Raw genomic sequence first — 12,715 nt, 5'->3', positions numbered from 1 at the left:
TACATTTTCGCTTTACACACATGCTCCGGTCCCATTGCATACGTTAATGGGGGGTATGCCTGTACTCCAGAGGAAACGAATTGTGATTTTGTGAAACGCGTAGGGTGAGCTATATCGATTTGGCCTTTGTGTGGAAGCGACTGCGGCTACCCGCGATTCAACGGAGGCGATTCCAACGGTCAGCTGCCAAGTACTGTGTGACGTCATCCCGTAAGGCGGACCCAGGACGCAAACCAGGAAGTAACCATCACACCGGCTTGTGGGAGTGCGCAGACGCCATGCAGTATCGGAGGGGCTCCTAGCTAGGACGCGGTGGGACAGCGAGTTGTCCTTGTGTAGAAAGCGCAAAGAACGGGAAATCCGTGAGTGAGATTCTGAGTCTGACATTTATTACATTTTTATACAGTATTATGCTGTTCTTCTTTGATCTTCTGTATAACGGATGAATTTACCTTATGATTCGTGAGTTCCACTTAACCAAAGGAGTAATTTCCGATAACAACTTCCAAGTATGTGTGTGGGTCCTGAGGCGTCTCATCCTTCTCTGTATTCACTGCATGTGCCTCTGGGGACACGAATATATCTCTCCCCGGTGTGTGATAATCTGGGGCACAGCCAGGTGTGAGTGACCCCTGTGTGTGATAATCTGGGGCACTGTTAGCCAGGTGTGAGTGACCCCTGTGTGTGATAATCTGGGGCACTGTTAGCCAGGTGTGAGTGACCCCTGTGTGTGATAATCTGGGGCACTGTTAGCCAGGTGTGAGTGACCCCTGTGTGTGATAATCTGGGGCACATCCAGGTGTGAGTGACCCGTGTGTGATAATCTGGGGCACTGTTAGCCAGGTGTGAGTGACCCTTGTGTGTGATAATCTGGGGCACTGTTAGCCAGGTGTGAGTGACCCCTGTGTGTGATAATCTGGGGCACAGTCAGGTGTGAGTGACCCCTGTGTGTGATAATCTGGGGCACTGTTACCAGGTGTGAGTGACCCCTGTGTGTGATAATCTGGGGCACAGCCAGGTGTGAGTGACCCGTGTGTGATAATCTGGGGCACAGCCAGGTGTGAGTGACCCCTGTGTGTGATAATCTGGGCACTGTTACCAGGTGTGAGTGACCCCTGTGTGTGATAATCTGGGGCACAGCCAGGTGTGAGTGACCCCTGTGTGTGATAATCTGGGGCACTGTTACCAGGTGTGAGTGACCCCTGTGTGTGATAATCTGGGGCACAGCCAGGTGTGAGTGACCCGTGTGTGATAATCTGGGGCACTGTTACCAGGTGTGAGTGACCCCTGTGTGTGATAATCTGGGGCACAGCCAGGTGTGAGTGACCCCTGTGTGTGATAATCTGGGGCACAGCCAGGTGTGAGTGACCCGTGTGTGATAATCTGGGGCACAGCCAGGTGTGTGACCCCTGTGTGTGAGTGACCTCTGTGGTCCGGTACATTTTCTATCATCCTCATTTCACGGTGGTTCAGTGAAGGTCAACGCTTGTATCTGTACATACTGTGTGCACTGAATGTGAAGTCTGCCACAATATTACATTGTGTGTGTGTGTGTTAGTGTTAATAAGGGCGGCCCTGATGAAGTTCCCTTAGCGAAACGTTGGATGTTGCATCGTTTTGCTGCGCCGTTTCTTCTACGCCATCTGGTTGGGGTGACGCGTATTTATTTGTCTGTGATAAATCCGCACGCTAGTATACTTAATTACACGGCAGTTTGTGCCTATTGTATCGTTTATATACGCATGCGCACTCGCACACGAGCGCCCACTCTCCCTCACGCGCTCCCACTCTCACGCGCTCCCACTCTTTCTCTTCCTCTATCTTTCTTTCCTTCTTTCTCCCTCTCTCTTTCCCTTTTTCTCCCTTTCTCGCTCTCTTTACCTTTCTCGCTCTTTCCCTTTCTCCCTCTCTCTATTTTTCTCCCTTTCTCGCTCTTTCCCTTTCTCGCTCTTTCCCTCTCTCTTTCTCTCACTCTTTCTTTCTTCCTCTCTTCCTCTATCTTTCTTTCCCTCATTCTCTTACTTTCCCTCTCTTTCCTTCTCTCTTACTCTCTTTCTTCCTCTATCTTTCTTTCCCTCTCTTTCTATCTCTCTCCCTCTTTCCCTTTCTCGCTCTTTCCCTTTCTCCCTCTCTCTATTTTTCTCCCTTTCTCGCTCTTTTTCCCTTTCTCGCTCTTTCCCTCTCTCTTTTTCTCACTCTTTCTTTCTTCCTCTCTTCCTCTATCTTTCTTTCCCTCATTCTCTCACTTTCCCTCTCTTTTTCTCCCTGTCTCTCTTTCCCTCACTCTTCCTCTTTCCCCCTCTCCCCTCAGTTGCCCCTTGTGGGGGTAATTAAGATAGCACGGAGCCGGAGGGGGTTTATTTGCCTTTATTTAGTGCAGTTGCCTTTACAAAAGGAGGCGGTGACATGCAAGCACAGAGATGTAACCCGGGACACAGACATGGGGGTGAGGGCGGCCTCCCTCACACCCCCACCCCAAACCCTGACACAAGAACAAACACAAAGCACACGCCAGCCCTTCCACAGTGACCACCACCTGAGACCCGCAGAGCATCGCTCTGCCAATCCCTCCCTGTCTGAGACCCGCAGATTATCGCTCTGCCAATCCCTCCCTGTCCGAGTCCCGCAGAGCATCGCTCTGCCAACCCCTCCCTGCCTGAGACCCGCAGAGCATCGCTCTGCCAATCCCTCCCTGTCCGAGTTCCGCAGAGCATCGCTCTGCCAACCCCTCCCTGCTTGAGAACCGCAGAGCATCGCTCTGCCACCTTAGCCCTAGTCCCGCAGAGCATCGCTGCCGACCCCTCCTTGCCTGAGTACTGCAGAGCATCGCCCCATTAAAACCATGAAACAAAAAATGTGAGAAAGTTACAAAAAACACACATCTTGCATAAATGCAGTGCCTGAGCACACACACCCACCCCCCCTAAAAAACAAGTCACACCCGCCCCCCCAACGTACAAAACAAGAAGTCACAAAACAGTGGAAAAATACGTGCAAATTGTGTGAGTGAGCGGTGCGTGCATAGCCCAGAGTGAGGTGTGCTTGCATAGCCGTGTCTCGTGGGTACAGCGGCATGCCCACGTCTCCGTGCCCGCCCTCTCCGTGACGGACCTGTCACGGCCCACGCAGCAGAAACCAGTGACACGGCTAAACCCACAAGCTGACCATTATCAAGTGTGTATTTTGTGAAGAGATGCGTGTGTGTGTGTGTGTATACACACCCAGCTGAGTGTGCACTTCTACACACTAGTATTCATGTAGAGAGCCATAGAAAAGTGTGTGTGCATAGCTGGTTGTGTGTATTTGTGCATAGCTGGTTGTATATGCGTGTGCAGCTGTGTGTAGGAAGCTTACGGACACGTTAAGAAGAAGTAGGCAGAGCAGGGGATGCGTGTCACCAGTGTGTAAGCAACAGGCTGGAAGTACGAAGGCTGCGTCCCCGCTAGCGCTGAGCTCGCTGAGCGGGCGGCGCTTGGCGAGGTGACTTGCATATAAATATATACATGCAAGTCCCCGCTCACGCGATGCGCGCGCACACACACGCTCACCGGCGCTCTGCTCTTAGCTAAACAAAAATGTTATATTCTCTAGCGCGCTCAGCTTCCCCTGCAGCATCGTGTCCCCGCCTCCCCCCCGCGAGCGCTTGCGAAATTTTAAAGGACAACCCGCGCTCATGCTTGGAGAGCTCTCCTAGCATGAGCGCGCTCAGCGCCAGCGGGGACAAAGCCTAACTTGGTGACAAGAACATGGTCTGAAGTGGGTGAGGTTCAACTCCCTGTGTCACCTCCGTGTGACCGCGACATTCATCCCGTGACTCTGGGAATAGCATTCTATGTACAGCGCTACATATACTGCTAGTGCCATATAGAACAAAAACTGCCGTTATTGTGTTATGAACACACACTCATAAAGCTAATTATACACCCAAACAGCGGCCAGTGTGTCTCATTAGCACGGGGTTAACGTGTAACGTAGAATACCCAGACTGCCACACGGGGCGAGACTGCCACACGGGGCGAGACTGCCACACGGGAGTGACCGCGGCTAGCTGGGAAAATCTGGAGATTACCGTGTACTGTGCATGTTCCAAGTAGCTTAATATCCCCGGGGTGTTCACATGCATGTGTTCTATACCGCCTCACTGCAACACGGGGAGAGGGGCCTGCAAACACGGCTGCCTGGGAGATATGCACAGTTTCAATCATTTGCATATACTTGGCGTGTTTTAAAGTCGGTTATAACTCAGATGTGTTCAGAGGCGGAGGTGTCTTGGGGACTGAGCACCTCTGCTCTACAACACGGGGAGAGACTGCTGCAAAAAGGGATACTTGGGAAATATGCAAATTTCAATAATTTGACCATACTCTGCATATTCAGTGTGCTCTATATCTCCCCCAAACCTTCCTCTATGCAAGTTAATAGGTACGTTACTAAAACAACCGCAACACGCCCCCCTGACTATACCTCCATTGTTTTACAGGATTGGGGGTTAATCCTGGTTGAAATGGTGCCATTTTTAACTCCCGCCCCCCTGGTTTCCCGAGATACCGGTGACACTGCATGTTTTTTTTTTTTTTAAAGGGAATTGAAATGGTTGACCAATAGGAAACCACCACCGATAACGTTGCGGCTTCTTATGTGGCAGCCATTTTGTTTCCCCCGCGGGCGAGTTAAACCCACTCTGACCGTTGTAATTAACGCTCCGCGCGTGGAGGGCGGAAACGTGACCCAACGTGACCGCGCTGGCCTGAGAAGAGACACCGCCCGGCTCAGCGTGACGCCGTCCCTTAACCATAGACCGTTATTAACCCCGTACTGCCTCCTCCCCTGCGCCGAACCAGTGCAGCATGTAGAGCAGGGGGTAGTCAACTCCCGTTCTCAAGGGTCACGAACAGGCCATTACAGCCAATGACTAAGCCATCTGTGCTGAAGCAGGGATATCCTGGAAACCTAGCCTGTTAGTGGCCCTTGAGGACTGCAGTTTCCCACCCCGGTGTAGAGTATCTGATAAAGCTTTGCTGATCAGCGTTGCTCTGGTATTAAGGCGTCGCACGGCTGAGTGCTTTCTCCTGTGTGCGCCGGGGGGGGAACTCCATACAATGCCAATCATTAGGCCCGGGGCTCAGATATTAGCGGGGATAGAGTAACGAGGGTAGGACGGCTCATTATCTAGTCGTTATTCTTTGGCGAGGGAGGAATTATTCATTCTTTCCCGTGGCTGTGATATTAGGGCCACGGTTCCGCTCGGGGTTCCAGGGGCCACGGTTCCGCTAGGGGTTCCAGGGGCCACGGTTCCGCTCGGGGTTCCAGGGGCTACGGTTCCGCTCGGGGTTCCAGGGGCCACGGTTTCCTGGCAAATCTTCCCATGGGCGGGACCGTTGAAGTCTCCTGGGATTTGGAGGGTTTTTTGTAGGACGGGGACACCCGCTCACACTAGTGCCGCCGGGTAGAAGCGCATTGATTGGCATTGATGAGGCGAGTATTAAAGGTACAGTTTGTACCCCCCCGGCTCATTATGGGAATTAACCCTGTAGTTGCCAGTGACAAGCCGTCAGCCATACAACGTATACAGGACACTCTGCTGGTGTTAGGAGCCGGGGGGGGGAGGGGTTCAAAATGGCAGCGAGGATTCCTACGTAGCATGGATCAGGGACGGGTTATTCATTGGGTTCTTAGGAAATCCCAATGGCGGCCATATTTAATGAGCCCATCAGGAACAGAAACGTGCGTGTGTGTGTGTGTGTGTGTGTGTGTGTGTGTGTGTGTGTGTGCGCGCGCGCGCGCGCCGCTCCCCTGCTCTCTTCTTGGTCCTCCACTCTCTTCTCCAATCAGGAGGCTGGGCTCCTCAGTCGGTGTAGGTGGATCCTGGAAGCTCATTGGTCAGCGTGTGCCAGTGCTCAGTCCGCTGATTGGTGGAGGAGAGACACTCCATCCAGTGCTTCAAACACTCACCCTTGGCGCCCATAGCCAGGGTGACGCCCCCTGCAGGGCGAGAGAGGGGGGGGGGGGGCGAGGTCAGTGCTGGAGGAACAGGACAGGCTGCAGACTAGAGCTGTGTGCAGGAGTACTGGAATAGCAGAGGTGGCTGCAGTAGTATTAGTGATACTGGAATAGCAGAGCGGGATGCAGTAATATTAGTGATACTGGAATAGCAGAGCGGGATGCAGTAGTATTAGTGATACTGGAATAGCAGAGGTGGCTGCAGTAGTATTAGTGATACTGGAATAGCAGAGGTGGCTGCAGTAGTATTAGGGATAGTGGAATAGCAGAGCGGGCTGCAGTAGTATTAGTGATACTGGAATAGCAGAGCGGGATGCAGTAGTATTAGTGATACTGGAATAGCAGGGCGGGATGCAGTAGTATTAGTGATACTGGAATAGCAGAGCGGGATGCAGTAGTATTAGTGATACTGGAATAGCAGAGCGGGATGCAGTAGTATTAGTGATAGTGGAATAGCAGAGCGGCTGCAGTAATATTAGTGATACTGGAATAGCAGAGCGGGATGCAGTAGTATTAGTGATACTGGAATAGCAGAGCGGGATGCAGTAGTATTAGTGATACTGGAATAGCAGAGCAGGCTGCAGTAATATTAGTGATACTGGAATAGCAGAGCGGGATGCAGTAATATTAGTGATACTGGAATAGCAGAGCGGGATGCAGTAGTATTAGTGATACTGGAATAGCAGAGCGGGATGCAGTAATATTAGTGATACTGGAATAGCAGAGCGGGATGCAGTAGTATTAGTGATACTGGAATAGCAGAGCGGGATGCAGTAGTATTAGTGATACTGGAATAGCAGAGCGGCTGCAGTAGTATTAGTGATAGTGGAATAGCAAAGTGGCTGCAGTAGTATTAGTGATAGTGGAATAGCAGAGCGGCTGCAGTAGTATTAGTGATAGTGGAATAGCAGAGCGGCTGCAGTAGTATTAGTGATAGTGGAATACAGAGCAGGCTGCAGTAGTGATAGTGGAATAGTAGAGCGGCTGCAGTAGTGATAGTGGAATAGCAGGCGGCTGCAGTAGTATTAGTGATAATGGAATACAGAGCAGGCTGCAGTAGTGATAATGGGATGCAGTAGTATTAGTGATACTGGAATAGCAGAGCGGCTGCAGTAGTATTAGTGATAATGGAATACAGAGCAGGCTGCAGTAGTATTAGTGATAGTGGAATAGCAGAGCGGCTGCAGTAGTATTAGTGATAATGGAATACAGAGCAGGCTGCAGTAGTGATAGTAGAATAGCAGATCGGGATGCAGTAGTATTAGTGATAGTGGAATAGCAGAGCGGCTGCAGTAGTATTAGTGATAATGGAATACAGAGCAGGCTGCAGTAGTGATAGTAGAATAGCAGATCGGGATGCAGTAGTATTAGTGATAGTGGAATAGCAGAGCGGGATGCAGTAGTATTAGTGATAATGGAATACAGAGCAGGCTGCAGTAGTATTAATGATACTGGAATAGCAGATGTGGCTGCAGTAGTATTAGTGATGGTGGAATAGCAGAGCGGGATGCAGTAGTATTAGTGATACTGGAATAGCAGAGGTGGCTGCAGTAGTATTAGGGATAGTGGAATAGCAGAGCGGGATGCAGTAGTATTAGTGATACTGGAATAGCAGAGGTGGCTGCAGTAGTATTAGGGATAGTGGAATAGCAGAGCGGGCTGCAGTAGTATTAGTGATACTGGAATAGCAGAGCGGGATGCAGTAGTATTAGTGATACTGGAATAGCAGAGCAGGCTGCAGTAATATTAGTGATACTGGAATAGCAGAGCGGGCTGCAGTAATATTAGTGATAGTGGGATAGCAGAGCGGGATGCAGTAGTATTAGTGATACTGGAATAGCAGAGCGGGATGCAGTAATATTAGTGATACTGGAATAGCAGAGCGGGATGCAGTAGTATTAGTGATACTTGAATAGCAGAGCGGGATGCAGTAGTATTAGTGATACTGGAATAGCAGAGCGGCTGCAGTAATATTAGTGCTACTGGAATAGCAGACGGGATGCAGTAGTATTAGTGATACTGGAATAGCAGAGCGGGATGCAGTAGTATTAGTGATACTGGAATAGCAGAGCGGGATGCAGTAGTATTAGTGATACTGGAATAGCAGAGCGGGATGCAGTAGTATTAGTGATACTGGAATAGCAGAGCGGGATGCAGTAGTATTAGTGATACCGGAATAGCAGAGCGGGATGCAGTAGTATTAGTGATACTGGAATAGCAGAGCGGGATGCAGTAGTATTAGTGATAGTGGAATAGCAGAGCGGGATGCAGTAGTATTAGTGATACTGGAATAGCAGAGCGGGATGCAGTAGTATTAGTGATACTGGAATAGCAGAGCGGGATGCAGTAGTATTAGTGATACTGGAATAGCAGAGCGGCTGCAGTAGTATTAGTGATAGTGGAATAGCAAAGTGGCTGCAGTAGTATTAGTGATAGTGGAATAGCAGAGCGGCTGCAGTAGTATTAGTGATAGTGGAATACAGAGCAGGCTGCAGTAGTGATAGTGGAATAGTAGAGCGGCTGCAGTAGTGATAGTGGAATAGCAGGCGGCTGCAGTAGTATTAGTGATAATGGAATACAGAGCAGGCTGCAGTAGTGATAATGGGATGCAGTAGTATTAGTGATACTGGAATAGCAGAGCGGCTGCAGTAGTATTAGTGATAATGGAATACAGAGCAGGCTGCAGTAGTATTAGTGATAGTGGAATAGCAGAGCGGCTGCAGTAGTATTAGTGATAATGGAATACAGAGCAGGCTGCAGTAGTGATAGTAGAATAGCAGATCGGGATGCAGTAGTATTAGTGATAGTGGAATAGCAGAGCGGGATGCAGTAGTATTAGTGATAATGGAATACAGAGCAGGCTGCAGTAGTATTAATGATACTGGAATAGCAGATGTGGCTGCAGTAGTATTAGTGATGGTGGAATAGCAGAGCGGGATGCAGTCGTATTAGGGATAGTGGAATAGCAGAGTGGGCTGCAGTAGTATTAGGGATAGTGGAATAGCAGAGCGGGCTGCAGTAGTATTAGTGATAGTGGAATAGCAGATGTGGCTGCAGTAGTATTAGTGATAATGGAATACAGAGCAGGCTGCAGTAGTATTAATGATACTGGAATAGCAGAGTGGGCTGCAGTAGTATTAGTGATAGTGGAATAGCAGAGGTGGCTGCAGTAGTATTAGGGATAGTGGAATAGTAGAGCGGGATGCAGTAGTATTAATGATGCTGGAATAGCAGAGCGGGATGCAGTAGTATTAGGGATAGTGGAATAGCAGAGCGGGCTGCAGTAGTATTAGTGATACTGGAATACAGAGCGGGATGCAGTAATAGTGATACTGGAATAGAAGAGCGGGCTGCAGTAATAGTGATACTGGAATAGAAGAGCGGGCTGCAGTAATAGTGATACTGGAATAGAAGAGCGGGCTGCAGTAATAGTGATACTGGAAAAGAAGAGCGGGCTGCAGTAATAGTGTTACTGGAATAGAAGAGCGGGCTGCAGTAATAGTGATACTGGAATAGCAGTGTCTGCTGCAGTAGTATTAGCGATAGTGGCATATTAGAAAAGTCTGCAGTAGTATTAGTGATAGTGGCATAGTAGAAAAGTCTGCAGTAGTATTAGTGATAGTGGCATAGTAGAGAAGTCTGCAGTAGTATTAGTGATACTGGAATAGCAGAGCGGGATGCAGTAGTATTAGTGATACTGGAATAGCAGAGCGGGATGCAGTAGTATTAGTGATACTGGAATAGCAGAGCGGGATGCAGTGGTATTAGTGATACTGGAATAGAAGAGCGGGATGCAGTAATAGTGATACTGGAATAGAAGAGCGGGCTGCAGTAATAGTGTTACTGGAATAGAAGAGCGGGCTGCAGTAATAGTGATACTGGAATAGTAGTGAGGACTGCAGTAGTAGTGGTGATACTGGAATAGCAGAGCGGGATGCAGTATTATTAGTGATACTGGAATAGTAGAGAGGGATGCAGTAGTATTAGTGATACTGGAATAGCAGAGCGGGATGCAGTAGTATTAGTGATACTGGAATAGCAGAGCGGGATGCAGTAGTATTGGTGATACTGGAATAGCAGAGCGGGATGCAGTAGTATTGGTGATACTGGAATAGCAGGGCGGGATGCAGTAGTATTAGTGATACTAGAATAGCAGAGCGGGATGCAGTAGTATTAGTGATACTGGAATAGCAGAGCGGGGTGCAGTAGTATTAGTGATTCTGGAATAGTAGTGAGGACTGCAGTAGTAGTGGTGATACTGGAATAGCAGAGCGGGATGCAGTATTATTAGTGATACTGGAATAGCAGAGCGGGATGCAGTAGTATTAGTGATACTGGAATAGCAGAGCGGGATGCAGTAGTATTAGTGATACTGGAATAGCAGAGCGGGATGCAGTAGTATTAGTGATACTGGAATAGCAGAGCGGGATGCAGTAGTATTGGTGATACTGGAATAGCAGAGAGGGATGCAGTAGTATTAGTGATACTGGAATAGCAGAGCGGGTTGCAGTAGTATTAGTGATACTGGAATAGCAGAGCGGGATGCAGTAGTATTAGTGATACTGGAATAGCAGAGCGGGATGCAGTAGTATTAGTGATACTGGAATAGCAGAGCGGGATGCAGTAGTATTAGTGATACTGGAATAGCAGAGCAGGATGCAGTAGTATTAGTGATACTGGAATAGCAGAGCGGGATGCAGTAGTATTAGTGATACTGGAATAGCAGAGCGGGATGCAGTTGTATTAGTGATACTGGAATAGTAGTGAGGACTGCAGTAGTAGTGGTGATAGTAGAATAGCAGAGCGGGATGCAGTAGTATTAGTGATACTGGAATAGCAGAGCGGGATGCAGTAGTATTGGTGATACTGGAATAGCAGAGCGGGATGCAGTAGTATTAGTGATACTGGAATAGCAGAGCGGGATGCAGTAGTATTAGTGATACTGGAATAGCAGAGCGGGATGCAGTAGTATTAGTGATATTGGAATAGCAGAGCGGGATGCAGTAATATTAGTGCTACTGGAATAGCAGAGCGGGATGCAGTAGTATTAGTGATACTGGAATAGCAGAGCGGGATGCAGTATTATTAGTGATACTGGAATAGTAGAGAGGGATGCAGTAGTATTAGTGATACTGGAATAGCAGAGCGGGATGCAGTAGTATTAGTGATACTGGAATAGCAGAGCGGGATGCAGTAGTATTGGTGATACTGGAATAGCAGAGCGGGATGCAGTAGTATTGGTGATACTGGAATAGCAGGGCGGGATGCAGTAGTATTAGTGATACTAGAATAGCAGAGCGGGATGCAGTAGTATTAGTGATACTGGAATAGCAGAGCGGGGTGCAGTAGTATTAGTGATTCTGGAATAGTAGTGAGGACTGCAGTAGTAGTGGTGATACTGGAATAGCAGAGCGGGATGCAGTATTATTAGTGATACTGGAATAGCAGAGCGGGATGCAGTAGTATTAGTGATACTGGAATAGCAGAGCGGGATGCAGTAGTATTAGTGATACTGGAATAGCAGAGCGGGATGCAGTAGTATTAGTGATACTGGAATAGCAGAGCGGGATGCAGTAGTATTGGTGATACTGGAATAGCAGAGAGGGATGCAGTAGTATTAGTGATACTGGAATAGCAGAGCGGGTGCAGTAGTATTAGTGATACTGGAATAGCAGAGCGGGATGCAGTAGTATTAGTGATACTGGAATAGCTGAGCGGGATGCAGTAGTATTAGTGATACTGGAATAGCAGAGCGGGATGCAGAGGTATTAGTGATACTGGAATAGCAGAGCAGGATGCAGTAGTATTAGTGATACTGGAATAGCAGAGCGGGATGCAGTAGTATTAGTGATACTGGAATAGCAGAGCAGGATGCAGTAGTATTAGTGATACTGGAATAGCAGAGCGGGATGCAGTAGTATTAGTGATACTGGAATAGCAGAGCGGGATGCAGTTGTATTAGTGATACTGGAATAGTAGTGAGGACTGCAGTAGTAGTGGTGATAGTAGAATAGCAGAGCGGGATGCAGTAGTATTAGTGATACTGGAATAGCAGAGCGGGATGCAGTAGTATTAGTGATACTGGAATAGCAGAGCGGGATGCAGTAGTATTGGTGATACTGGAATAGCAGAGCAGGATGCAGTAGTATTAGTGATACTGGAATAGCAGAGCGGGATGCAGTAGTATTGGTGATACTGGAATAGCAGTGCGGGATGCAGTAGTATTAGTGATACTGGAATAGCAGAGCAGGATGCAGTAGTATTAGTGATACTGGAATAGCAGAGCGGGATGCAGTAGTATTAGTGATATTGGAATAGCAGAGCGGGATGCAGTAATATTAGTGCTACTGGAATAGCAGAGCGGGATGCAGTAGTATTAGTGATACTGGAATAGCAGAGCGGGATGCAGTAGTATTAGTGATACTGGAATAGCAGAGCGGGATGCAGTAGTATTAGTGATACTGGAATAGCAGAGCGGGATGCAGTAGTATTAGTGATACTGGAATATTAGAGCGGGATGCAGTAGTATTAGTGATAGTGAAATAGCAGAGCGGGATGCAGTAGTATTAGTGATACTGGAATAGCAGAGCGGGATGCAGTAGTATTAGTGATACTGGAATAGCAGAGCGGGATGCAGTAGTATTAGTGATACTGGAATAGCAGAGCGGGATGCAGTAGTATTAGTGATACTGGAATAGCAGAGCGGGATGCAGTA

The 12,715-nt window shown here is 48.4% G+C and overlaps 1 protein-coding gene across 1 annotated transcript in view; it reads right to left on the bottom strand.

Moving 5' to 3' along the window:
- Positions 1-2,333: 2,333 nt before the first annotated feature.
- Positions 2,334-12,715, bottom strand: part of DOC2A (double C2 domain alpha) — a 53,277-nt gene continuing 42,895 nt past the window's right edge. The window contains exon 10 of the mRNA XM_075583173.1: positions 2,334-5,982. Within this exon, the coding sequence (XP_075439288.1) occupies positions 5,846-5,982 (137 nt within the window). The 3' untranslated portion in view covers positions 2,334-5,845. The remainder of the gene's footprint in view (positions 5,983-12,715) is intronic.

Source organism: Ascaphus truei, unplaced genomic scaffold, assembly GCF_040206685.1.
Source record: "Ascaphus truei isolate aAscTru1 unplaced genomic scaffold, aAscTru1.hap1 HAP1_SCAFFOLD_295, whole genome shotgun sequence".
NCBI classification, from domain to species: Eukaryota; Metazoa; Chordata; class Amphibia; order Anura; family Ascaphidae; genus Ascaphus; species Ascaphus truei.
This window is presented reverse-complemented; position numbering and strand designations above follow the sequence as displayed.